The sequence below is a fragment of the Pecten maximus genome, chromosome 15, assembly GCF_902652985.1.
Source record: "Pecten maximus chromosome 15, xPecMax1.1, whole genome shotgun sequence".
Taxonomy (NCBI): domain Eukaryota; kingdom Metazoa; phylum Mollusca; class Bivalvia; order Pectinida; family Pectinidae; genus Pecten; species Pecten maximus.
In genome coordinates this window covers 36,514,810-36,541,413 of record NC_047029.1, presented here as the reverse complement: position 1 = coordinate 36,541,413, position 26,604 = coordinate 36,514,810, and the positions used below count along the sequence as shown (strand labels likewise).

The following is a 26,604-nucleotide window of genomic DNA, read 5'->3' as shown; positions in this document are numbered from 1 at the left end:
TACTTTTCATAACTGACGAAATTGTAACTTACTTTTCGTAATTCGTGAGTCCCTCGTACACAACCTTGCTGACACAGGCATATAAACATTCTAGTTCTTCATACTTGGAGGCCACATTGGAGGTGACAGGCTCTGTGGGGAAAAAGCTCATGAGACGGGACAGTAGACTGTGTACACCCCGTATAACTTTGGTGTTAGGACACGTCATACAGGCAGCTATCCCACGCTGGAGGGGTTTAAAGCTTGTCAGAATTGTCTCCTTTTTCTGTAAACAAAACAAAAAGAAAAACTAACTGATAGATCATAAACCTGTTTTTACTAACACTCTGGATTATGAAAGTATTTGCTTAACAAAAATTGGAATTTGTCATATTTGGTACAATGAATGACGTTGAAAAATCCCCAGCTTAAGCTTAAAACAAAAGAGAAATTTGTGTTATTGTGAATGGACATCCCCCCCCCCCCCCCCCCCCCCCCCAACTGATGATAAAAATCAGAATCTTTTTCTGACGAAATTCTATTTGAAATCGGAAAGCCATATGGCGCAAGATTTAGTAATTAAAAACTAAGACGTTTGAAGCTTATATAATAAGTTCCCTTTCTCCCTTTCCAACAAGCCATCACATACCAGTATTGTGAGAAGAAAACTCAACAGCTCCAGGGCGGTACAGATATTGTTAAAATTGGGTAGAGGGTTCTCAACGGTCGTCAGTAACTTATCAAACCAGACAAGTTTCAGCTCGGTGCTCGACCAGATATCAGGGCGTAGTGCCATCTTCAGTAATCCAACACATCGCCGAGATAAAATTTCTTCCGGGGATCCTGGTGTCTCATTTACCTACAGCCATAAAAATAATTTGATGAGGCAAAAAAATTAAATGGATTAAGTGTTTTGTTCAGGGTTGGAAGTCAAATATTGTCGCCATGACCTAACTTTTATCAAGATATATCTGCATTCTATATTGAAACGGTATATCTATAGGAACTGAATTATTTGAATTTTACTTGAAATGCAAAATTATGTAAAAAATAAATCTATATTAAGAAAATAAAACCAAGCTATAAAATCTATGATATTTCAACCAATCATCAATGTATGTTAATTTAATGACCTCTAGAGGATGACATCGGTCACTGGTAACTGTAAAAGTCTGAATTTTGGCGAAAAATCTGAGTTTTAAAATACATATCTGAATTTCAGCCGAAAAGTCTTAGTTTTTCAGATATACATTTTATATTCTGATAAGTTGGGGGAAACTCAGATAAGTATTATGAAATTCCGATTTGCATGCTGGAATTCAGATATGTTGGGTAAAATTCAGATGTTTTCTTATTTGTGCCCTCGGGCACCCCTTCTGGCCGGCGAGAGCAGCACGGGGTTTCACACCTCCCGCGGAGCCGGGTGTTCATGGTCCACCGGCACCAGCTTATATTACCTTTACCTGTGCTGTATAAATCATCCGCGTGCGACTCGATCGGTCACCAATATAGACTATCCTACATCGGTCGCTGTAAACTTCAACATTACGGCCGGTAAAGTGTTTTAATTTGTGATTATCTTCGTCTGTTTTTAGTGTAATGACCAGTGTCGTTGTTCCATGTGTTGCGTGTGTTTGATACTTTTCTACCTCCGATAAGAAAAGATCTGACTGGTGCGGTGATGCAATCGGACCGACGACGTTTTGTACAAGGGCATATCACAATCGACAACCAATATCTCTTATTTCCAATTGGTATCTAAGCTTAATTAAAATGATATTCTCAATAAATCTGTTCACGTGTTGTGATCTGTTGAAACAGTCGGTTCGTAACGTAAGTAGCCGCCCATATGTTCAGTACTGTGCAGTGCGTAATTAATAAAAATCGTGTGTTGATACCGATATTCACACTGTTACAGACCAAACATTATTTATGTGCACTTGACGAAAAATCGGACCCAAATCAACATTACTAGCCTACTGTGTATAAATTGTTCGCACACTTTCGATGGCTTGTGGTCGCATGATAGTCATACGTCTGGCCGTACGCAGCGCCAGCAGGCGGTCTATTTTAGGACCGATCAAAAGCCGTACGTCTGTCATGGGCTACCAGCTAGCTACCAGTACAAAAAGAATCACCTACCGTAAGTGTCGCTGCTTTCCTTTATATTTCTTACAGAACCATCGTTTTGTTAATGATTATTTGGCGAGATTGGAAAATGTTAGTCTTTGTGAACAACTTAATCGTATATTTGTTTTGACGTATATATAACACAGTTACTATATTCTTGTTTCAGGTATCCCATGGCTGTAATACGGTTGCAGAAAAATTAGACCAAATTTCTAACCAGTTGCAGTTTTCTTCTTTGTGCCTGGCCTGAACGATGCTTGCTATTTATTGACTTTGATATATACTGTATACCTATATCCGTTAACATTATTTGACATATTTACTCTGTCGCATTTTAATAATTTCCTAAATACGTAGACGTATATATCGCATACATGTGACCTTTATATACGTCTCTGCTTATAAAATAATGGGGCATATAAGGACTCATTTCACGACATGTATGTCGTACAATATGTTTTATACTTTGCCGAATACAACAGAGATACACATTTAAATATATATTTTAGATCGTGGAAAAATATTTCGATAATTTTCTGAATCGCACGTATATATCGTGTAACATTTTGATGATGTTCTGAATAGAACTCGAGCATCAAAGTTTCTTAATGTATCGGTACGAATATATATCGGCAACATTTTGATAATTCTTCGTGATTTATAGCTGGGCGTTTTTTTTGTTTGTTTTGTTTTTGTATTTTTAATATAATCGAGGGTAGAGAGTGGTGAAAATTTGATCATTTTCTTAAGATAATTGGACAGACGTAAATGGTGTGCCATGTAGATTTTGTTCTTGATATATCCTGCAACATTTCGATAATTTTCTAAATAGAATGGGACGTATAAATTGTTTAACGTTTTTTTTTATATATAATTTTCTAAATGTATCTGGATTTATAAGCGTCATTTTGCTTTCATTTTACGTGTTTTACTCCCGACCCTCATAAAGTTAAACTCATAAAATCATAGCCGGAATCATTTTACCGATATCAAATCTTCTAATAAAATCCGAAACGTTACGTGTAGATTATCTTTTTATTCATACACTACATGAACGAACATTTCATCTTAACCCTGGGATACTGATTTAGTTGATAAAATATGGGTCTCCATTCCCTACGGGATGTCGCCACAGCAAGTACCCATTTCTCCCCGTAGCTCAACAAGGACTCTTCTGTATTTTACCTTCGAGATATAATATTACGTAATTCAATTCATTTCCAAAAGCAACACAGTATGAAGGATTCCAGGATACATACAGAATATAGTAGTCTTGTCACAGCTCATGGTCTTGAAATTTGTTTAAATATGCATTCCTATGTCATGGGTGTGTAATGAGTTCCTGCCTATACAATTGTCCCTATATTTATATTATTGTAGAACTCGACACCGCGACATTGTCGATGGCACGCCGACTTCTCAACGGTCCAGTGAACAAGATAATTGACCTGTAATAAGTGTCATCTGGACTAGCAGAGGTTGTGTATTGTAACTGACTAGGGCAGTGACCACACCATATTTGAAACAATGATCTAGTACATGAACGTTTTGCTTATGAAAACTCCTCACCTTAACAATAAAGTTCGCAAAATTGGTAAAACGAATTATGGATTGACGACCGATATCCAAACCGGTACAAATTAAGGATGTATCGTGGATTCCCATAGCAAGGACCCATTGTAATACTTTGATCAAACATTCGTTACGATAATCTACAGTAAGTATTTAACCGAGATAAATACTTAAGATAAATGCGAACTGTTAAAGTGATTAAACAGTATTTAGTATTATCTTTTATTTTTTTTAGGGACAGTGATGGAATAAGAAAGAGTGCGTGTATGAAGACTTGTATTTTGCACGAATTTACCTGGACCCGAGACGTGAATATCAGATAACGCGTCTCTGTCTTGACACAATTAAAATTATAAACGATGACATATAGACATAAAACACGGAATAGTTACACAAGTTTAGTAGATAAACAACGGAACATTATTGTTGCTTATGTTTATGAACTCTTCGGTCGATTATTAATTTGCCTATTGTAATTTGTAATTAATTAGAAAACATCTTAGGTGGTGTAAAAATGATATATCTAAATAGCCAAATAAAAAGTTTACTACGAAGCAAATGTTTCTGTTTTTCTCCACAGTCCCCATGGCAAATTCCATACTCCTGACTGAAAATAGTATGTTTTAACGTAAATTGAATCGACTGTTAATTATCGACAAACGAAATCTAGGACCCGGGGAGGGGTCATGTATATGCATGTGTGGATTATATATTTTGATCAATGTTACATAAGAAGAAAACGAGATGCTGATATCGAGCTGCTTAACTCACCTGCGTATCATCAATAACAACTGCTGTGTTTAATCAATAAGCATCTTGATTATCTGATTGCTCCAAGCTATGTCCCTTACCTGTACTCGAATCAGATCAAACAGACTTGAGGCGTCCTTTAGAAAGGTACTCTACCTACCTGTCAAAGCGCTATCCACGGGTGGCCACATTAGCCATGTGCAGGTGTCAGGTACATCCAGTTCAAGTTCTTTAGGACTTTGAGCGAATTAGCTCATCAGTTTAGAGTACAGACATATTATTTAACATAATTCACAAAATCATATATATACAGGTTCAACCGTGGAACGGCTGATAAACAACGATGATTGGAGAGTGTATTTTTATATTCGTTTCATCAAAGTTTCATATATTTATGATTATGTAATTACATGTTAAAAAGTATGTGTACACATGAGCACTTGCATTGAAGTAATAATTCTAACCTTTTCTTTTCCATGTGCAGGTGTCAGGTACGTCCGGTAGACATTCTTTTCTGACCTGATGTAAACGTAATTTTTGATAGCGTTGGCGCTTTCGTAACTGCAGCAAGAGTTATTTATATAACCACGAAAATAACATATTTTTGTTAGTTTTACATCATTTGTGAAACGGGATATTTTCACATATATCAGACGATTCAATGTTGACGTTTCACAGCCGTTTTACCGCTCCCTGCTATGTACACAAACGGGGTACGGACAAAAGCCCGCACTTGACATTAGCCCCCGGGGCATTAGCCCCTAGGACGAAAGCCCTTCACACTAATAAAAAGTGGACATTTGCGACATCGATCATATAATACTTGCAAAATGGAACACTATAATAATTCAACAAGTTCGGCAAGTTAATTTGTGTTTCTAATGTTTTATGTTCTATTACGGACACGTATCTAATCAAAAGTCCGTGGAACAACTGACGTAACAACTAACGGTGATAAATAAAGGCATTCAATCAAAGTACTGGAAGTACTGTAAACGAACATTATTGTTTAATGCAAAATCAGTAATCTTCTAAGTTTAAAGTCGGTAAATTTACTGATATTGGTTTAGGAATTAATTGCAAATAATTTGAAATGTTTGCAGCTGTTCTGATATGATTGAACACATGCATGTTTCTGTAAGGTCCTAATTGAAATTGGAAGTTTGTTGATCTATCTTGGATGGATGAAATTAAAATATGTCTTTCTTTCGGGAAGGCATCATCAGTTATAATACAGCCAGGACTCTGTGACCTTATTGATGCCAACTTCTAATATGCACTAAATTTAGGCTAGTTCCATCGTTAGTTTAGCATATTTCAACTTAATATGATGAAACACACATAAAGAACTACTGAAAACCAAAACCAGAGCTGCTAATCAAGGCTCGGATTAGGAATGTATCCTATTGAAACTGTACTCAAGCATGTATGGTACTTCAAAACAAAAAACTTGACTCCTTTTGTTCAGGAATCATTTGATGTTAATAAATCTTTATATGAAAAGATATACTTCTGGTATAATTACAGTATTGTACACAATGTGATAAAGAATAACAACCATACAAAGACTATCTTCATCAAATAATTCAGCAAACAGGAAAAGAAAACTTCAAGCTTCATTTTCAACTTCAAAGCTGATAACGGATACAGTCCATTCGATGGGATGACACATTCCCTATTTATTGTCCCTTTCCAATGTTGACCATCCAATCATAGTGAACCACACAGTTCAGCAATGTTATTGCACAAATCACATCCTTTATGTGGAGAGAACAGTTTTCGGGGGTGTTATAAGATTCCATAACTGTGTGCAAATTTGTGAATCATTCCATATCTATATCTATATATATACCGTACGTGTATATATTTACACATATCAAAATTGGAATGACACAGGAGATTTGCAAGTTTAAGTTCACCATCAGTCATAGGAGGTTTATGTAAAATGTTATATTTATTGGGGTAATTAGTAATTTTGATAATATATTTATGAAGCTCTATTCTGTACTTTCTACCAGTGCTTATATTAGAGAATGGACACAATTATATGTTCTCCAATGTCAAAATAAATAATATGTAAAATATTAGGGGTTTATTTGACCGAGACATATTTAAATGTTTTGTAATTATTCGCCATTCGAGGCCTGATTGCCGTCATAGTTGAATTACCAAAATGGACCTGAAAACAATATTTTAAAAAGAGAATGATCTGTGACTTGAATATTTGATAAAAATAATTTAATACATCGTTTATTCACTTCATTCAGATCTTCAGACACAACATAATTTGTGAAGTCATATATAGAAATATATGAACAATTTTATTATTGATTTATAATTCACACAAGTAAGCACTAGATGTAAGCAGTAAGTATATGTACCGTTATCTACTGGCATGACTTTGAGTACAGTAGACTACACTCGCTTTGTGGATATTGACAGGATAACATATATTTACATACTAATTCAATTTTAGAATTGTAACTGAATCTTGTAACAGCATGGCACAAATAGTCATCTGAACATTTGTTGTATATTGAAAAAATATTTAAGGTAAATACATTTTATTAACTCATTTGCTTGACTTCAATTTTCAGTTTATCAATCCATTGATTACTCCGTGTTTGAAGTATGGTGTAGTGAGAATTTCAAGTCTTGATCATGACTTGATGAAAATTCTAAATTAACAAATTATTAAAATGAATTTGTTTGAAAAATAACACAAGTTCCACAGCAATATTATATAGAGTATCAATCACAATATATCAGAAGTTATAAAACTACAGATAATAATTAACGGCCGAATATCAAATTAAGTGAATATCACAAGTATTTTTGCATTTGTTTTTAGATAATGCGGATTTCCGTCTTTAGAAAAAATTTACCTAGTAGACGTAGTGCATAGTAAACGTAGCCATGTAACAGCTGATTTTAATCAGATTGACTTAACATGAATTTAACACCGTCTCAGTAGTTCGTCACAATCGAAAATTTGGTCGTGAATTCGGTATTTTGCAAATTATTTCAAAATACTTCAAGGTAAATGAAAAAACAATTCTCGTAAAAATATCGATTTTGGGTCCACTATCGGCCATTTCGGTAATTCAACTCTAACGACCATCGGGCCGCGATTCGCAAATGAATAATTGATTTAAAATTCGGTCAAATAAACCTCTAATATTTTATATATGATACAATCTGGCATTGCAGAACATATATTTTGGTCAATCCTCTGAAAATAATGCCAGTTTATATTATAATTAAGCCCCATTTTTTTTCGTTTCGGTATTTCCAAGTCCGCTTCACGTGTGGTCCGTTTTAGTAAATATTCTCGTCTTTGCCGAAATAAAAACAAGCTATATAATTGTTCATTTTAAACATGACAACTGCCAACCACACGTATCCAAATATGTTATTGTTGATATCATCTGAATATTGCCGTAATTATCTGTCACTTCGATTGTAAACCCCCCTGCCAAAGTCATGGAAGAATCGACCAATCAAATTGGTTTAACTTTTGATTTCCGTAATCTTGCAGTTACCTCCCTTACAACAGTAAATACGTTCCAAGTATCGCCTTTAACAAGCAATCCCGTGCACATAACAACAAGATATTTTCATTTGCATTTGATTTATTGGTCATTTTCGTCAAAGGAAAATGGTACAGTGTATATGGAAATCGATGACAACGTTAACGCTATGACCAGTCACCCTGATCACAAATGCCACCTAATTGTAAGTCTATACATATGTACAGTTCTTTCTCGCAAACACCGTTAACACGTACAGTAACCTATAGTATGATACAATGTATCGTCTCGTATGCCGTTATTGATATATTTCTTTCTCTAAATTATAGAAATACACACCTAGGTGATAATGATGTAACATTCTAGAATATACATATTACACATTTAAGTAAATTGCAGACATATTTGCTGACCTATGCTATACTGTCAGCCGTTTTGGAATGAACACGGAAGAGCAAAACTTTCTAAACATCCGGAGACGAATGCGCCTGCGCAATAGTTGTTTACATAAATATATTGACCTGGAGTTATTCGCAAAGTTCAGGTTCATTTAGTCTTAACATTTCGCTAGCGTTATGCATTTCTCAAATCGTATGCATCTTGAAAACATCTACTGAATATATTTAAACATTTTCGGTAAAACTACAATATAAAACGAAGATGTTTTTGCAGGTAAATTATTTGAAGCGTAAGGCAATGGGGGCAGTCATATTTCATTGAAACAGACAGTAGATGGCGTATTGGTGAATGTGGTTACCAAATATGGTCATATTTCTCAGCCCAGTTCTTGATGGCAATAACCGAACATTAATGTTCGTTTAAAAACCTATTCAAATCCCATAAGACTAATTTATCAGACGACACGTACCCATTCCGACTCGTATCCGTAAATCTATACAGATGTGGTTTACTCTACTCACAAAAAATACCAACATTTGGTTAAGTCGTTCCTTAATTATTTTCGGATTTGGAAGATGCATTTATTTCAGCTTTAACGAAGTTGTCAAATAGCTGGTTTAAATGATGCATGTGCAGTCGATATCATACAGTAATGTGGTTGCAAGTTGCCAGAATTTGCATTGACTGCTTCCACTCGTTCTACTTACTTACTTAACAGGTGTTACGTCCGCTGTATTACGACCTTACGGTCTTTCAGCTGACGAAATGACGAAGATGCCCTCTTGCTGGTCATAAATTGATAAATATTTCCACTTCAAGAATGGTTTTGAGGAAGATGGACATCAGCTTGACCGGCATATTCTGATGGACATCAGCTTGACCGGCATATTCTAAGTCCTGTGCATCGACGAATCATTACATAAAATAATGTTTTGGTTTTCATTCCTTTATATTGGCCTAGAGACCAATTACATTACATCGTTAGCATGTGGAGCTTTATCAAATTGTTGTATATGAAGAAAATTGTCAAAATGTTATGCAACACATATCCTGTTATATAAATACATGTATATAAAAGAAATAATCTAATAGTCGTACGCTGTGCGCTTCGTCCTGTTCTGCTTAATGAATTATCAAAATGTGACCCAATATGGTAAAATACGGCCCATTATTAATAGAAAGTTATCCTGATGAACAATATATCCCGTCCTGTTACATTTCACAAAAGTATTAACATTACGATAAACGATACACATGCAAGTTCTATTCAGAAAATTAGCATGATACATTATATGTGTCGGTATAATATTTACGTATACCATTTATTTAGAATATACGTCCCAGTATATCAAGAAATTTGTCAAAATTTTACACGATGCACATATCAACTTATTTAAAAATGATCAAATTCTAAGAGCGTGTTTGAACTGAACAAAGATAGTCAGAATTGCCAGGGCTAGATACAGGAAAGGCAACTGGTAAGAAAGTTGGTTTGATGTTTTCAGTTCTCGGACACCTGAAACAAGAAAATGGCAATAGTGTTATAGTAACGTAAAAACAATTATGATATAACGAACCTGCTCCCTAAGACAATTATGAAAATATCAAAGAGAACAGGACACTTACGGCGACACACTGCGTAAGTATGCATTTTGATCGGTCTTAAAATAGACCGCCTGCTGGCGCTGTGTTCGGCCAGACGTATAACTAGTCATGTGACAACAAGCTATCGAACGGGTGAAAAATACACACAAAAATAAAGATACAATGTGGGTTTGGGTCCGTTTTTTACGTTAAATGTATGCTGATCAGCGCATATATAGTTAACATTAGGTCTATAACAGTGTGAATATCGGTATCAACACACGATTTTTATTAATTACGCACTGCACAGTACTGAACATATGGGCGGCTACTTACGTTACGAACCGACTGTTTCAACAGATCACAACACGTGAACAGATTTATTGAGAATATCATTTTAATTAAGCTTAGATACCAATTGGAAATAAGAGATATTGGTTGTCGATTGTGATATGCCCTTGTACAAAACGTCGTCGGTCCGATTGCATCACCGCACCAGTCAGATCTTTTCTTATCGGAGGTAGAAAAGTATCAAACACACGCAACACACGGAACAACGACACTGGTCATTACACTAAAAACAGACGAAGATAATCACAAATTAAAACACTTTACCGGCCGTAATGTTGAAGTTTACAGCGACCGATGTAGGATAGTCTATATTGGTGACCGATCGAGTCGCACGCGGATGATTTATACAGCACAGGTAAAGGTAATATAAGCTGGTGCCGGTGGACCATGAACACCCGGCTCCGCGGGAGGTGTGAAACCCCGTGCTGCTCTCGCCGGCCAGAAGGGGTGCCCGAGGGCACAAATAAGAAAACATCTGAATTTTACCCAACATATCTGAATTCCAGCATGCAAATCGGAATTTCATAATACTTATCTGAGTTTCCCCCAACTTATCAGAATATAAAATGTATATCTGAAAAACTAAGACTTTTCGGCTGAAATTCAGATATGTATTTTAAAACTCAGATTTTTCGCCAAAATTCAGACTTTTACAGTTACCAGTGGGTGTTGTTGGAGACTTTACCTGACATGCTATTCGCAGTAAGAAATTCACAACAGCATCACAGTAATTCTTCTCAATGGGCTTAGTAAGGTCCGACTGACTCCGTGTACTCTGTAACACCAAATACTTAGTTAAATATCCGAATTAGGCACTGAGAAAATGTGTGTTTAATTGTATTAAAGCTGTGTCCACATTTTCACTCTTAGAATTGTTACACAATATGTATATGTTACCCCTGTTACGTAAACATTATCTATTTTAAGACAACTGTGAATCAACTTCAAATTAACCATTCTTGTTGGCCTGGGTGCATGAGGTCTTACTACGAGAGTTGACTGGAATACCAAGAGAAATCCCATATGGCCAGGTGATCCCATTTCATGTCTGACCTGGGAATTGAACGGTGGCTGTCTTTGTGACAGGAGAGTGTGTTACCTCTTTGTCCTTTGACCTCGCTAGTAATATATGATACTTGTAAAATGACTCTAGTAGAGGCTAGAGTTATCTCCCTTCACCTGAGTTATCTCCCTTTACCTGAGGTACTGAGTTATCTCCCTTCACCTGAGTTATCTCCCTTTACCTGAGGTACTGAGTTATCTCCCTTCACATGAGGAACTGAGTAACCTCCCTTCACCCGAGGTACTGAGTTATCTAGCTCCCCTCACCAGAGGTACTTAGTTGTCTCCCTTAACCCAAGATACTGGGTTATCTCCCTTTACTTGAGATACTGAGTTATCTCCCTTTTCCGAGGTACTGAGGTTACTCACCGCTCCTGAGGAGTGACGTGATCTCTTGGCCTCCTGAGGTGAATCAACAGATGTCGATCGTTTAACTGGGAGGTTCTGGGTTAGAGCTTGACTCAGTTCCTGTCCGGCTGGTTCTACAAACGACGGATCCTGGTTGTCCTTGATCCTCTGTATCTCCCACTTAATGACTACCTCAGCCAAGTCTACTGCCAGCTTACGGTGCTCAATAGATGCCTGAGGTCAAAAGGAAACACACAACAGGTTAATTATAGGTCAGGGGTCATAGGTAAACACTCAATAGATCAATCACAAGTCAGGGGTCATAGATAAACACACAATAGATCAATCAAAAGTCAGGGGTTATAGGTTAACCCTCAATAGACCAATCATGGTTCAGGGGTCACAGGTAAACACACAATAGACCAATCATGGTTCAGGGGTCACAGGTAAACACACAATAGACCAATCATGGTTCAGGGGTCACAGGTTAACACACAATAGACCAATCATGGTTCAGGGGTCACAGGTATACACACAATAGTTCAATCATAGGTCAGGGGTTATAGGTTAACCCTTAATAAACCAATCATGGTTCAGGGGTCATAAGCAACAAGAGCGGTTGGAGAACAGCATAGCTCGTCTCGCAAATGTTTGTTAATAAATAATTAAAATATTAATTGGAATGGTTTCGCAAATTGCATTAATAATATTTATGTTGTTTAATTGATCAGATTATGTTTTGTGAATTCATCCAATTTCAAAACCATACCAATTTATATATATATGAATTATTTATTGACAAACATTCGGGAGACAAGCTATGCTGTTGTAGTTTAAATGAAGATATTAAATACAAATTTAATTGCTTTTGGACATATTTCTTCAATTTTTTTGACAACATATTATCCTAATGAGTTGTCTCCCTTGAAAAATGTAGACCGGTATAAATTGTCTATTGTGACGTTTTCATATTGTTTTATATTCAGTTTCACCCCAAGAAGGGATAGTGTAACTCCATAGGGACTCTTTTACCAAATATCAGCACCCTAGTACAATCATAAAGTGATGTGTTAGATAGCATTCAACATTTGCACAATTTTTTTTTTTAAATGTGATTTTTCCCCAAAAGTATTTTAATTTTAACTCCGGCAAGGGATAGTTTAACCCCCACAGGGAACCCAATACCATGTATCACTATGCCTTTCAACACTCACAATATAAACTTAACACAAAATCCAAAGATTTAAAAACAAAAACAAAAAACAAAGATTTAAAAAGAAAAAATCCAAATTTTTTTAAAAGTTTTACTCCAGGAAGGGATTGTCTTACTCCATAGGGATTCCATTGACAAATATCAGCACCCTTGTACAATTATAAAGTGATGTATTAAAACCTTTCAACACTTGCACCAAAAACTGAACGCAGAAATATTCTAAGTCCAAACATTTGAAAATTCTGTTTTTTTTCCCAAAAAAATCGTTTAGTTTAACTCTGGCAGGGGATAGTTTAACCCCAGAGGAACTATATTACCAATTATCAGCACCCTAGTACAATTATGAAGTGATGTATTAATACCTTTCAACACTTGCACCAAAAACTTAACGCAAACATTTTCTAAGCCCAAAAATTTTCAAAAATATGTTTTTTTTTCCAAAAAATCTTTTAGTTTAACTCCGGCAGGGGATAGTTTGGCCTCCAAAGGGACCATATTACCATAAATTACTATGCCTTTCAACACTTGCACCAAAAATTTAACATTTGGAAAACCAATGCCGACGCCAGAGTGACAACATAATCTCTCATTCTTCTTCGAAGAGACGAGCTAAAATGACTACAGGTTAGAGGTCATAGAAAAACACAACAGGTCAACAGTTATGGGGTCATAGGTTGACAGAGGGGTCAGAGGGGAACCAATAAAAGGTCAACCACTAATATGGTGCCAAAGGTCAACAGAGGTAAACTGAATAAAACACACCTGTTCATGACATTTTCATCATTAGTTCTGATATTAAACCAAAAAGAACACCAAAATAATATCATCCATAATGTCTGATCAAAGACCTTAAACAGTAATTATAGAGGTCACAAAGGTTAACTTGTATAATACCAGTTTGAGCAGTAACTTAAAATGACGTACCACTAATTGTCTGAAAGAAAACATGCCATACTTTAATATCACAACATATAGTGTGGACATTAGATATAAGAATTAAAGATTGGACGTCTCATAGTTGTCCCACAATTTAATGTACCACCTAACTTCAACCATATAGATGAACAGACAGATGAATTATTATGTGTCTAATCCATACAGACGATCAGATGAATTATAATGCATATAATATATCCCTTAACTTCATCCATACAGATGGACAGATGGAATATAATGTGTCTAATATACCCCATAACTTCATCCATACAGATAGACAGATGGAATATAATGTGTCTAACATACCCCATAACTTCATCCATACAGATAGACAGATGGAATATAATGTGTCTAACATACCCCATAACTTCATCCATACAGATAGACAGATGAATTATTATGTGTCTAACATACCCCATAACTTCATCCATACAGATAGACAGATGGAATATAATGTGTCTAATATACCCCATAACTTCACCATACAGATAGACACATGAATTATTATGTGTCTAATCCATACAGACAATAAGATGAATTATGATGTGTATAATATACCCCTTAACTTCATCCATACAGATGGATAGATGAAATACAATGTGTCTAATATACCCCATAACTTCATCCATACAGAATGTGAATTGTAATGTGTCTAGTATACTCAATAAATTCATCCATACAGATAGACAGATGAATTATTATGTGTCTAATATACCTATTAACTTCAATGCAGAGAAATATCAATATCGGGAGGTGTTTACAAAATTATTTTAGCTTAGAGTAACCATTTTTTTTCTTTTTTCTTTTTTTATCATCCGATATGAACTTTTTTGTTTTCATTGACAATATGGTAGAAATCAATGCACATCTCAAAGAAAATCTCCAGAAGTGAAGGTTAGTTTACGTACAGTATGTGGACAAGCTGAGCTACTGTGTGTCCTTCCTCTACGATGATCTTCTTAGTGCAGTGAGTCAACATTCCCTGTAAAGTACAACAGCCACATGTATATGTAATATCCTTACAAACCATACAACCTACAGGAAATCTACATACATCCCACTATCATACAATACTGTAAAACTTTATCATTTCTTTTAAATTTTCCATTTTAAAACACAGGTACCATATTCAAGAAAATATTAACAAAAACACAAGTACAATATCTAATGATACAATTAAACATCAAAGCTTTTCAATACCTCTACACACTGTCAATTAAATAATTCAAACATATTGGGCCCTTTTCAGTTAGTCTCGGACAGTGGCAATCATTTCAGATATCCTGCCTGATTCTATTAAGACAAAGCCCAAACCCTGACCTACAAACGACCTATCATCACCTGATACATACATTTCCATCCTCCATACGTCCTAGCATGGCTGGTGTGAGGATCTCCAGGGCCTGTCTCACAACAGTGCGTGCTTCCACAGCATTAGCCTTTAGTAAACTGTGGAACACCTGAAGAACGATTCGCTTGTGGATGGCAAACTTAGCAATGATATGCGACAGTAGAAGGTGGCCATGGTACTTTGTGGCCGGGTCGACACAGTTCTTGGACAGCAGACAAGGCCAGGCGAAGGTCATCAGTCGGCGGAGTTTGTTCCCTTGTTTCCTGGGAGGATAAGATAAAATAGCAAAAAAATAAAACAAATACTCTTGTCTACCAAACAGGTATAAATGTAAGTTAATAGCACTAGAAAAGTCAATAATGTAACTCCTACTTTAAATTTTTGTTTGAAACATAAGAAATACTTAAAACTCTATCTAAATGAAAGAGGTGTGGGTATACAAACCCTTAAATGAATATTGGAAACAATCTCTTTAAAGCAATTTTCTATACCTATTACATCCTCATTTATCATTTTATATGTATACTCTTACCCCAGCAGACACAAATCTCTTGGAGAGTTGAAGGATTGATAAAGCCTCAATCCATCCTAATGTAGACTGATTTTTTATGTGTATCATGGATATCCTATATCCTACGAAGACTTAATGAATGAAGTAAATAGTCAGAAAAAAATTGGAACAATTAAATAAGAATTAATGACCTTTAAATCTGATATTTAATAGCAGCGTCGTGTATGTGAGACGACGCCAGCTCTACCAGTAGTTATATTGTATTAAGTTACATGTAGAATCCCATACTTAATAGCAGCGTCGTGTATGTGAGATGACGCCTGCTCTACCAGTAGTTATATTGTATTAAGTTACATGTAGAATCCCATACTTATTAGCAGCGTCGTGTATGTGAGACGACGCCAGCTCTACCAGTAGTAATATTGTATTAAGTTACATGTAGAATCCCATACTTATTAGCAGCGTCGTGTATGTGAGATGACGCCAGCTCCACCAGTAGTTATATTGTATTAAGTTACATGTAGAATCCCATACTTATTAGCAGCGTCGTGTATGTGAGATGACGCCTGCTCCACCAGTAGTTATATTGTATTAAGTTACATGTAGAATCCCATAATTATTAGCAGCGTCGTGTATGTGAGATGATGCCAGCTCTACCAGTAGTTATATTGTATTAAGTTACATGTAGAATCCCATACTTATTAGCAGCGTCGTGTATGTGAGACGACGCCAGCTCTACCAGTAGTTATATTGTATTAAGTTACATGTAGAATCCCATACTTATTAGCAGCGTCGTGTATGTGAGATGACGCCTGCTCCACCAGTAGCGACGGGTTGTCGGGGGCAATGATTTTGTTGATAAAGACACTGATGATGTTCTCCATGTTGTCCTGGTCTGGAGCTGGGGGCCCGCCAATCAGTTTCTCACCATCACCACCCTCAAACACCTGATGGAAACACGAGATAAGGATGTGCTGTAGGATCTGTAGGGAGAAATAAATACAAAGTGAGCGAGGTAGAAACACGGGATAAGGATGCACTGTAGGATCTGTAGGGAGAAATAAATACAAAGTGAGCGAGGTAGAAACACGGGATAAGGATGCACTGTAGGATCTGTAGGGAGAAATAAATATAAAGTGAGCGAGGTAGAAACACGGGATAAGGATGCGCTGTAGGTTCTGTAGGGAGAAATAACAATGAAGTGAGCGAGGGAGAAATACAGTTAAAGTTTAATCTGTCGAGCTAGAAGATCCTGCGAAAATTGATACCAAATTTTAAGCTTAACACTGGAGCCAAATCGTCTTTTATTTCTGCGAGACAGACAGATGTTTTATGTAATCATGATCAGTGTCCAGTGGGGCAGGACTAATGAAGATAAAACTCATTAGAATCTCCAGTCTGTGTAATAGGTAAACCCTAACCTTGATAAAACTCGTTAGAATCTCCAGTCTGTATAATAGGTGTAACCCAGGGTAATTGTTGTACGTTGTATGTGTCAGGTCCCTGTGCAATATACTCGTGACCTGTACTTTTGTACCTGTGAATCGTATTGTGGTGTTATATCCATACTTGTTACCTGTTATGAGTTGTACTCATGTATTGTATTGTGATGTTAACTCTGACCTCGGACATGCACGCTTCATCTGACAGATGAGCGTGGACACGACACTCGCCGAGCGGCACGACTTTCTCTCTTTACTTTCACTGCGCACTGAGCTTTCTTGGTAAATAATTTACCCTGTATATACTGGTCATTCTATAACTGCTATCCGTGAGGATCAGTTGTAACACCCTGATGGTCAGCACTTTAGCAATATATATATATATCATCCAGCTGAGGGGATCGGGAAGCCTGGTAAGCATAGTGTTGGTGCGAATGGGAGTGAGGGTGTGCTCGATCTAGTGTATACTTGTGTATGGGTACGAAGTCGGTGAGTGTGTGTATCTTAGTTAATATTTGAGTAACATGTTTGTTTTTGTCTTACAGGTCTTTGTCTTGAATGTAAATAAAACTATTGAACAGAACAACTCCCAAGAGTCTAATATATTTGATCCCCGGATGACATAAACTGTAGGTAAACCTGACCTTAATAAAACTCATTAGAATCTCCAGTCTGTATAATAAGTAAACTTACCTTGATAAAACGCAATACAGTAATGAAAGTGGCTACAACACTTTTTCTACACCAACTTCACGATCAACGTTACCTAGAAAACCAGTTTCAGACATGCTAAAGAAATGGAAAAAAATTAAGCCTACAGATTAGAGCACAGAAAAAGTATAAAAGTCATCGATACACTCCAGTTAAGTCATAATAAAATGACTGACAATACCAGTGGAAACTCTAATTGGTTATTGTTTTATACCAAACTGCCAAGAGAAAAAAAAAGTTTTCTTTTGTCAAGTGTGCATCATCTATATCATCATCTGCTGTAGCATCTATCATCTCAGCATAGGTCATCCACTAGAGCCTCTGTGGGTGTCTTTGTTGAACAGTGGCATCGGCTATCTTATACCTAGTCCTACGCTGAAAATGAAAGATGTTTTACATAACCCTTCGTAGTATTAACAACTTACAAGACACGTTTGCCTCAACCTCTAGATTTCCTGGGAGATGGGTTTAGCTGAAATTCAATAACCCCACTCTCGGTTCAACGTACATGAAGGTAAATTGTGGTTGGAGATGATCGTTGGTGGCAGTGAAAATGTTGCTAATGCTGAATTTGATCCTGGAGCTGCATTAAAACTTCACGTTAAACCAGGTCATTATCCAAATGTTATTGATATCTTGGAATACCTAGGGGGGGGGGGGGCAAACAATGGTATCACATGGAGATATGGTCAGGATTTCTACTTATAAAATTGATCAGAGAGTATCTTTGACTATATCGACTGGCTTACTTTTGTAAAAGATTTGGGTTTTGAACACTTACCTGTTGTATATAGTACCATATTTACATCCTGTAAATCAGAGCGCGTGTTGTTGTGATCGTCGGTCCATATTGTTTATACGGGGTATTCCCTTTGGGAAATCCCTTCCGATTGTATTGTCGACGTTTCTGATTGGCTAATGTTCGGGGTATGTGTTTATTTATAATCACCTTACCTGTACATTACTCTACGCTCAGGTATCGGTCTATCTATAGTCTTGGGACAAACTGCACGTGTATTTCGAGGCATACAATTAAATTTAGCTATGTAATAGATCTAGGGTGGGTCCGCCCGGACCGACCGTTCCGGGCCAGCATCGGCGAGACAAAACCAAGTGATCGTATAGTGTTTAAATTACCAAATCTACCGACACTGGCCAGCGGACTACTCCAATAATATTAGAAGTTTACACGACAGGAAACTTTTGACAGGCTGTCATGTAACCTCTAATCACGTGCACCACCGCACATAAAACCTGTTGCTGTGACCCACCTAATTAAAGTCGTTTAAAAGTTATCTTTACTCACATTTCATATGATCTGACCTACCTTATTCTATTTATCTATCATAAATACACAAAGTTACACAACGTGTGTCCATATCTATATCCAAGATCAGTGATTATTAGCCTCTTTTGTCGTTTAAGCGAAGGTCCCATTTGTATATACCGCCATACTTGTTTTGATTGTGACCTCTCGAGGTTATTTCCGGTTTATCCAAATTTGGAAATGAAATAGACGAAACAAACGAAACGCTGTGAAAATATTACGTTACGCTTTCCGTTTTATTTGTATTCCGTATTTTATAATAACCGGAACGGCAAAGTTGTTTTAGTGACCCAGTATTTGAACACAGTAGGTTGCAAGTGAATTATTGTGGATATAATTATATTTAAGAGGTTTCCATCAACAGTTTGTGCATAAATGGATTGATACTTCATCAACAAGTAAGCGTACACATATTTGTTAACATGAATTATCGTTTTAGATGGTTTATGACACTTTTTCGTCGCGCCCCAGAATCAGGGCGCTGGCAGCTACAAGAAAAACACGCTGAGGGGATATGAGGTCGCAATATCCACCAATGTAATCAGGTGGAATAAGACCTCATATACGTATAGGAGTAGCCAGCGGACATGTCCGGTGAACTACCCCTGCTGTTACAGTTAGCTTCAATCCTAACCCAAGTCCCTCGGATGTGGAGGAGTTTACAAGTCACAAACCAATTGAAGTGTCAACGCGTGGTTCACGAGGACAGCTTACCGTTTACCTTGTTACAGGTGGTCAGTTCCCTACTTCCTATACCGGGGTTAACCGTGGGTAGGGGGGTTCTAGCGACGTATGCACCGTTTTACCGGGATGTCTTGCTAGATAAGCTTTTCTGTTTACGAATTTACCTCGTGGTGTAGATTGCGTTGTCTAATTTCTAGTCTCTTCTTTTTCAGTGCGCACGTGAGCCGCTCGCGCACGCTGACCCGTGTCACCGGCGCGCTTGAGTCCGTTTTCACTACATTCCCCCCCCGTTTTCTTTTTGGGAAAGTCCATAGCCATCTCCGAACGGGCACTAACCCTCACACCGGCATGGCCTAATCAAGATGGGGGCCCTGCTACCGGTCCACACTCAAGCTTAACAGAAGAAGGTCCGGGCGTTCTCCTCTGTGGCTCCAAGGACCTCTCTGACGGTAATGCCTCCCCGTATCTCTGCCACTTTCCTGGCTGTAATATCAATTAAGTGGGGGGCACTGCACGAACTTTCCGCACTTACCGGAAAGTAAGGGGCATCTGTCTCTAAAAGGAGCCGATCTAGGGGAATTGACTTGATAGCCTTTCTCTGGGCATCATTGAAGTGAAACACCAGGCCCGACACACTAAAGTAGGTGTTTGGATAGACTTCCAACCAACTTTCCACTACTCTCGCTGTACCGGAGAAACAGTGGAGTTGAATCTTCTGGCGTGATGATACTCCCTGCAATTGCAGGATATCCAGGCAGCGCATGAAGGCCTCCACTCCTGCAGCATCCCTCTTCATTCCCCTGATGTGCAGCACCAGTACCATGCCTGGACACAGATAGGACAGGAGATCCTTGAGTAGCTGCTCCTGAGGATACCAAGTATCAGGCCGACAGGTGTGATCGAGACCGACCTCACCGAGTCCAGCCACTCCAGGTACCACCAGCAAGTCCACCAGGCGTTGTTTGTCAACCTTGGAAATGCAGTGCTTAGGATGGACTCCAATCACCGCCTTAAAGCCTTCCTCCACTAATCGAGATATTTCGTCGACTGATGGGTAGGTTTCGGGGTCGCAGTATACCGCGACACCTCCCGAGACTTCTAGCTGGTACTCCCCTGGTGTTGTTGGCACCGCTGCTAGTACATCATGCACTGACGCATCATGGTGAAGCTTCAGGTACCTTCGTATCCTATCCAGATGGAAATGGCTATCGAAGCGCTCATCGTCGGTTTGGACTCCTCCATTCGCTTGGACTCTGGTACTGATATGTCCTCCAACGAATCCCCAGCAGGATTCTGATGCTCTAACCCCGGGTCCTCTGCCGATCTACCGGTGGATACCCGAAGTCCTGATGACATCTCCATGGCCTCTATCGGATCCTTCACGTCGACACCAGCCGTATCCTGGACCTCAGCTTCCGGCTCCACAAGAACCTGTTCAGAGGTAAAGGTGAACCTTTCCCTCAGCTCGTTCATCGTCCCCCTAGCTATCTGATTGGCAATAGCTTTCAGGCACCTCCAATGCAGGAGTGCAGCGGGAGAGTTTATTGGGGACAAGCTGAAATCCTGTGGAACTTCCCAGCCTTGCTCCTCACACAGTCCTACCATCAACTCCCTCTGTCTATCGGTGATCTTCCAACCTGGCTCAATGAACCTGTATCGGTTGATCCAATCACAGAGGTCTTGCAGCCCTGCTGTTGGCCCCACAGTGCATACAGCAAACATGGCCAGACACGAATACCGGGTCCGGTGTAGGTCCACTGTCAACGGATGACGCTCTTCTAAGACATTGGGGAGGTGAGCCTCGACTAGATGACGCTTGGGATACCAAGTTTCCTTGCCACAACCGCCTATCTTGCAAATCTCCCCCTTCCGATGACCTCTGTGAGACTTCTTCTCAGGTGGCTGACCCTCCTGACCTTGCAACTTAGCTTTCCGTTTCCGGTGCCTTGTTGGAGTGGGCTGTTCTTCCGGCTTGGAAGACTCCTTCTTACGGGAATAAGACGAATTCCATATTTCCCTAGTTCGTACTGGTACTTGTCCAACCCCCGAACTTTGCTGATGATCTGTCCGTACCCGGACTGAATGAACCTTTGGTCCGGCTCCCCTCGTACTCTGTATACGTGGGGTCGGAGACCTTGCCTCTCTTGTAGAATAGGTTCCTTTGTTCCGTTGATAACTCCTCGGGGAGGGTCTCCGTTTTTGTGAGAAACGTGCCATACTCCTCCCCCTGCTCGAATCCGAGCCCCTCAGCCGTGAGCTAGACTGTCGCTGATAACGGGGGCTACCCCTCTGCGACTTGCCCTGATCCGGCATGTCCCTCTCTGCAGGCATTAATACAACGACACGTTGCGTGTCTGTGTTTCCCGAGAACCGGGAATCCTTGCCTTCCGAGCTTCCTCCCCGTAACTGGGAATCCTGACCCTCACCGGTTGACTGATTGTCAACATAAAGGTCCTCCCTTGAAGATTCGCCGGCCAACTCCTCCTGGTATTCCCCTCCCGAATGATTGGACACGTCCGACGAATACTTTTCCGGAGACGATCTCTTCTCTTCTCTAGGGCAGTCCATTAAGGCATCTCTGTAGGAGCGCTGATCCAACCTAGTCGGGCCATCTTGAGCGCTAACCTCTTCAACATATTTTGGGAGTGTCGGGTCCTGTTGAAGCCGATAGTCCCTCACAGGCTCGAACACCGCCTGCTCCGCGATGGATTCTCGGCGATTGTCACGACGATGATGGCGACCCTGTAATTTGAAGATGTTACCTTCAATCCATTCGTCTGTAAACAATCCAGCGCTGCGAGCCTCCTCTGCCATGCGCCTTAGCCAACCCCGCCTGCCTTTCTTGATGGCGATCTTGACCTGCCCCATTACCGCTTCCTTCATCCTACGATCGGAGATGTTGGTCCTATACAGGTGGCTCATGACATCTCGAGGGTCCAGGGTGTCACCTTTTCGGGTGGCATCCTCTACTGTCTTGAGGTGTTTAGACATCACCTCAGTCCATCTGCCTCCGTACGCCATGCCTTCACCTGTGAAGAACAGAAAGAGAGAAACTATGCTTGAGTGACCACATTGTTCTTACAAGAAGAACACTTGAACCGGTCAATATCCAGGGCATCGGAAGGGGCTATATTGATGCATGACCCATGGTACCATTCCCCGCAGTAGTCGCACTGTATCATAAATTGACCATTCCATGGCTTTCTACAAATACAATAAGCCTCATCATCTGCCTCCGTATCAACTTCACCCTCTGCCTCGTTACCCACCAGAAGATTGGATGTGAAATTGTTTATCCATGCAGGCATTTGGCGGTCCCTGCAAGGCTTGAGCTTATCGTGGTTTAAGACCAAGACCTTGTTGTTAAGCTGAACCCGAAACAAGTATGGTGTGATCTTTTCCACAATTATACCGGGCCCTTTCCAGGGAGGGCACAACTTCTTGCATCTGCCTTTAGTTGCCCCACTATCCAGGATGTAGACAATATCTCCTTTCTGATAAGACCGCTTCAATACCCTGAGGTCATAGTTCCTCTTCATCCGGCGCTGTGTCTCCTTCAATTTCTGTCTAGCTATATGATGAGCTTCCTGCAAAGCGCCTACTAATCGATGAATATAGGGTGCAACCCCCTGTTGAAGGGGAGTATTACAGGACTCGAACATAAGATCTGCTGGGAGATTAACCTCCCTGCCCAACATCATCATATTTGGTGTCTGCCCCGTGCTCCGGTTTACTGTCGATCTCATTGCTCCCGCAAGCTGAGGAAGTAAGACGTCCCAGTCTTTTTGTCGGTTACCAACGAAACACCTGACTGCGTCCATCAGAGTCCGATTGTAACGTTCGACTTGTCCGTTGGAGGATGGTCGATATGGAGTGGTTCGGGCCTTATGGATGCGCAGAATATCGCATATGGCAGTAAAAAGATCACTTTCGAAATTTCGTCCTTGGTCAGAAAACAACTGGAATGGCATCCCAAACCTCGAGAAGAAAGAGTTTACCGCCGCTTTGGCTGTGACTTCAGCTGTCTGAGAGGACGTAGGAATAATTTCCACCCATTTCGTAAACTGGTCCACCATCATCAAAATGTTCTCGTTCCCATTTTCTGTTCTTGGTAACGGCCCCAGGAAGTCGATATGAACCCTTTCCATCGGAGCTCCCGCATGGTGTCTCACTAGAGGATATCGGCCATGTCGATTTGGCTTCTTACTCCTATTACAGACCTCACAGGTAGTAACAAACCTCTCAACATCCTGACTAAGACCATACCAGGCGAACTTCTCCTTCACTCTTTCTCGTGTCCGTGTGATACCTTGGTGCCCGGCAGATGGCAGATCATGGTGAAGATGCAGCACAGTACCCCGCAGACCTTTTGGCACTACAAGCTTCTGGATCCCGCAATCCTTTTCTTTCAAAAATAAGATGTCTTCCCTCACTCTCAATCGTTCCTTGTTTATCCAATAAAACTTGGACGCAGGGCTCGAAAGAAATAGCTCTTCGTTAGCCGGTGTCGCCTGTTTTAGGATCCAATTCAGCACCAGCGTCAAATCAGGATCCGTGCTTTGTTCCCGTCTGATTTCCTCTCGGGAAAAACCCCAGCACATCTCTCTATCCTCCGCGGATTGCACAAAGGACACCACCTCCCCCTCTTCGGTCAGTGTGTGCACCTGACACAACCGTGAGCACACCTCAATGTATATGGGAGTTTTATCTTCTGTTCCACCAGGGTCCCAGGTCTTTGACGGGGAAATCTTTTCCTGGCCTTGATTTACCGGACCCTTTGCTGCAATGGGGACCACATCATCCACATTTTCTATAAATTCGCCCCATCGATCATGAGCTCGTTGGCAATAAAGGCAACCACCACAAGGCAGATCCTCAAGCCGGGACCCATGGATGTAATGGCTGACCTCTGCAGACATCCTGGACAATGCATCTGCATTTGTGTGCAAACTACCTTTTCTGTGTTCCAGAACCATGTTGTACTGGCTCAACTCCTCTATCCATCGTGCCAACTGACCCTGAGGCTGCTTAAACCGTAACAGCCAAGTAAGACTATTATGATCGGTTCTTACCTTAAAAGGTCTGCCTAAGAGGTAATGTCGAAATTGCCGTGTTAACCGGACAATGGCCAGCAGCTCTTTCCGTGTAGTACAGTACCGCTTCTGTTCCGGGGTTAAAGCAAAGCTGGCATATGCTATCACTCTTTCCTCCCCATCTACTATTTGCAGAAGTTCCCCTCCTATAGCCTCGTCCGATGCATCGGTATCCAATACGAAATCATCATTCTGGTTGGGCAAGGCTAGTACTGGTGGTTGCATTAGCTTAGCCTTTAGCGTCTCGAATGCCTGCTGTTGTTCCCTCTCCCATCTGAAAGGCTTCTTTCCCGTTATGTTATACAAGGGAATAGCAACCGCTGCGAAACTCTGTATAAACAACCGGTGGTAATTCGCCAAACCCAGAAATCTCTCTACTTCCTTGGTAGTAGAGGGTACTGGCCAGTTCTTAATGGCCTCTATGTCGCTCTCAGACATGGCTAAGGTGTCCTCCCCAACAATCCGGCCAAGAAATTCCACCTTTCTCTGACAGAAGACACACTTCTTGGGTTTGAGTTTTATTCCGTAATACCGGAACCTGCTCAAAGCCTCTACCAAATTCTTAAGATGATCTCCGAAATCTTTGCCTAGAATCACTATGTCATCTAGAAAGGCCAGGGCAGTCTTCCAATTAAGGCCACACAGCACTAAGTTGATGACTCTAGAGAAAGTTGCTGGTGAGTTACATAGACCGAATGGCATCTTCACAAATTCAAACAGTCCATATTTGGTAATAAAGGCAGTTTTCTTTCGGTCTTCCTCTGCAATTTTCACTTGCCAATAGCCCCATACTGCATCGAGCTTGGAGAACCACCGATTTCCGGATAGTGTATCCACACAGTCTTCAACTAGAGGCAAAGGGTATACATCTTTCAACGTCAAATTATTTAGAGCTCTGTAGTCGATGCAATACCGAACCGACCCATCACGTTTCCGGACTAAGACTGGAGCTGACGCCCATTCAGAGACAGATGGTTGGATAACCCCTGCCTGCAGCATCTTGTTTAACTCCTCCTCCTCCTCTTTCACAAAGTGGATAGGGGTCCTCCTCATCCGCTGTTTCACCGACGGTGCTCCCTGGGTATCGATTCGATGTTCAATTTCCTTAAAGGTCCCTATGTCGAACATGTGGGAAGCGAACACATCCTGGAACTCGCAGATTACCGATGTCAATTTCTGACATTGCTCCTCAGATAAGTTTTCCCGCGACCGGGTCAACATATCCTTCACATGCTCCGGAATTGCTTTGTCATCATGGCCTTTAGGGTCCTCCACCTCACTAATGTCCAGAGTGGGTTTCTCCGCGTCATATTCCGGGAGAATATCTACTCCTGTAGCCATTCCGACTACTTTACCCTTCTTGAGCACAGTAAATTTATCCGAGAAGTTAACCACACAGATTGTTGGGCTATCCGAGCTCCGGTGCACTGACCTGGGAATAACCCATCGGGGATTTTCCTCTGCCTCCACAACATAATCTGGGAGGACCTTATCCAGCTGGCATTTTATCCGTGCCACTGAACGTGGGGGTATCATTCGTCTCTTTGCTACAGAGACCCTACTCACTCTGGGTAAACCCTCGCTGTTACCAACCCTGAGAGAGGTAGTGGTGGAACCAACCTTTAACAAAT

The 26,604-nt window shown here is 40.0% G+C and overlaps 1 protein-coding gene across 1 annotated transcript in view; it reads right to left on the bottom strand.

Moving 5' to 3' along the window:
- LOC117343416 (transformation/transcription domain-associated protein-like) overlaps positions 1-16,942 on the bottom strand; it is a gene marked incomplete at its 5' end in the record, with an annotated part of 50,593 nt that extends 33,651 nt beyond the window's left edge. Inside the window, 7 exons of the mRNA XM_033905758.1 lie at positions 33-265; positions 629-838; positions 10,981-11,070; positions 11,727-11,939; positions 14,759-14,836; positions 15,207-15,468; positions 16,497-16,942. Coding sequence (XP_033761649.1) covers positions 33-265; positions 629-838; positions 10,981-11,070; positions 11,727-11,939; positions 14,759-14,836; positions 15,207-15,468; positions 16,497-16,942 — 1,532 coding nt within the window. The remainder of the gene's footprint in view (positions 1-32; positions 266-628; positions 839-10,980; positions 11,071-11,726; positions 11,940-14,758; positions 14,837-15,206; positions 15,469-16,496) is intronic.
- Positions 16,943-26,604: the final 9,662 nt, after the last annotated feature.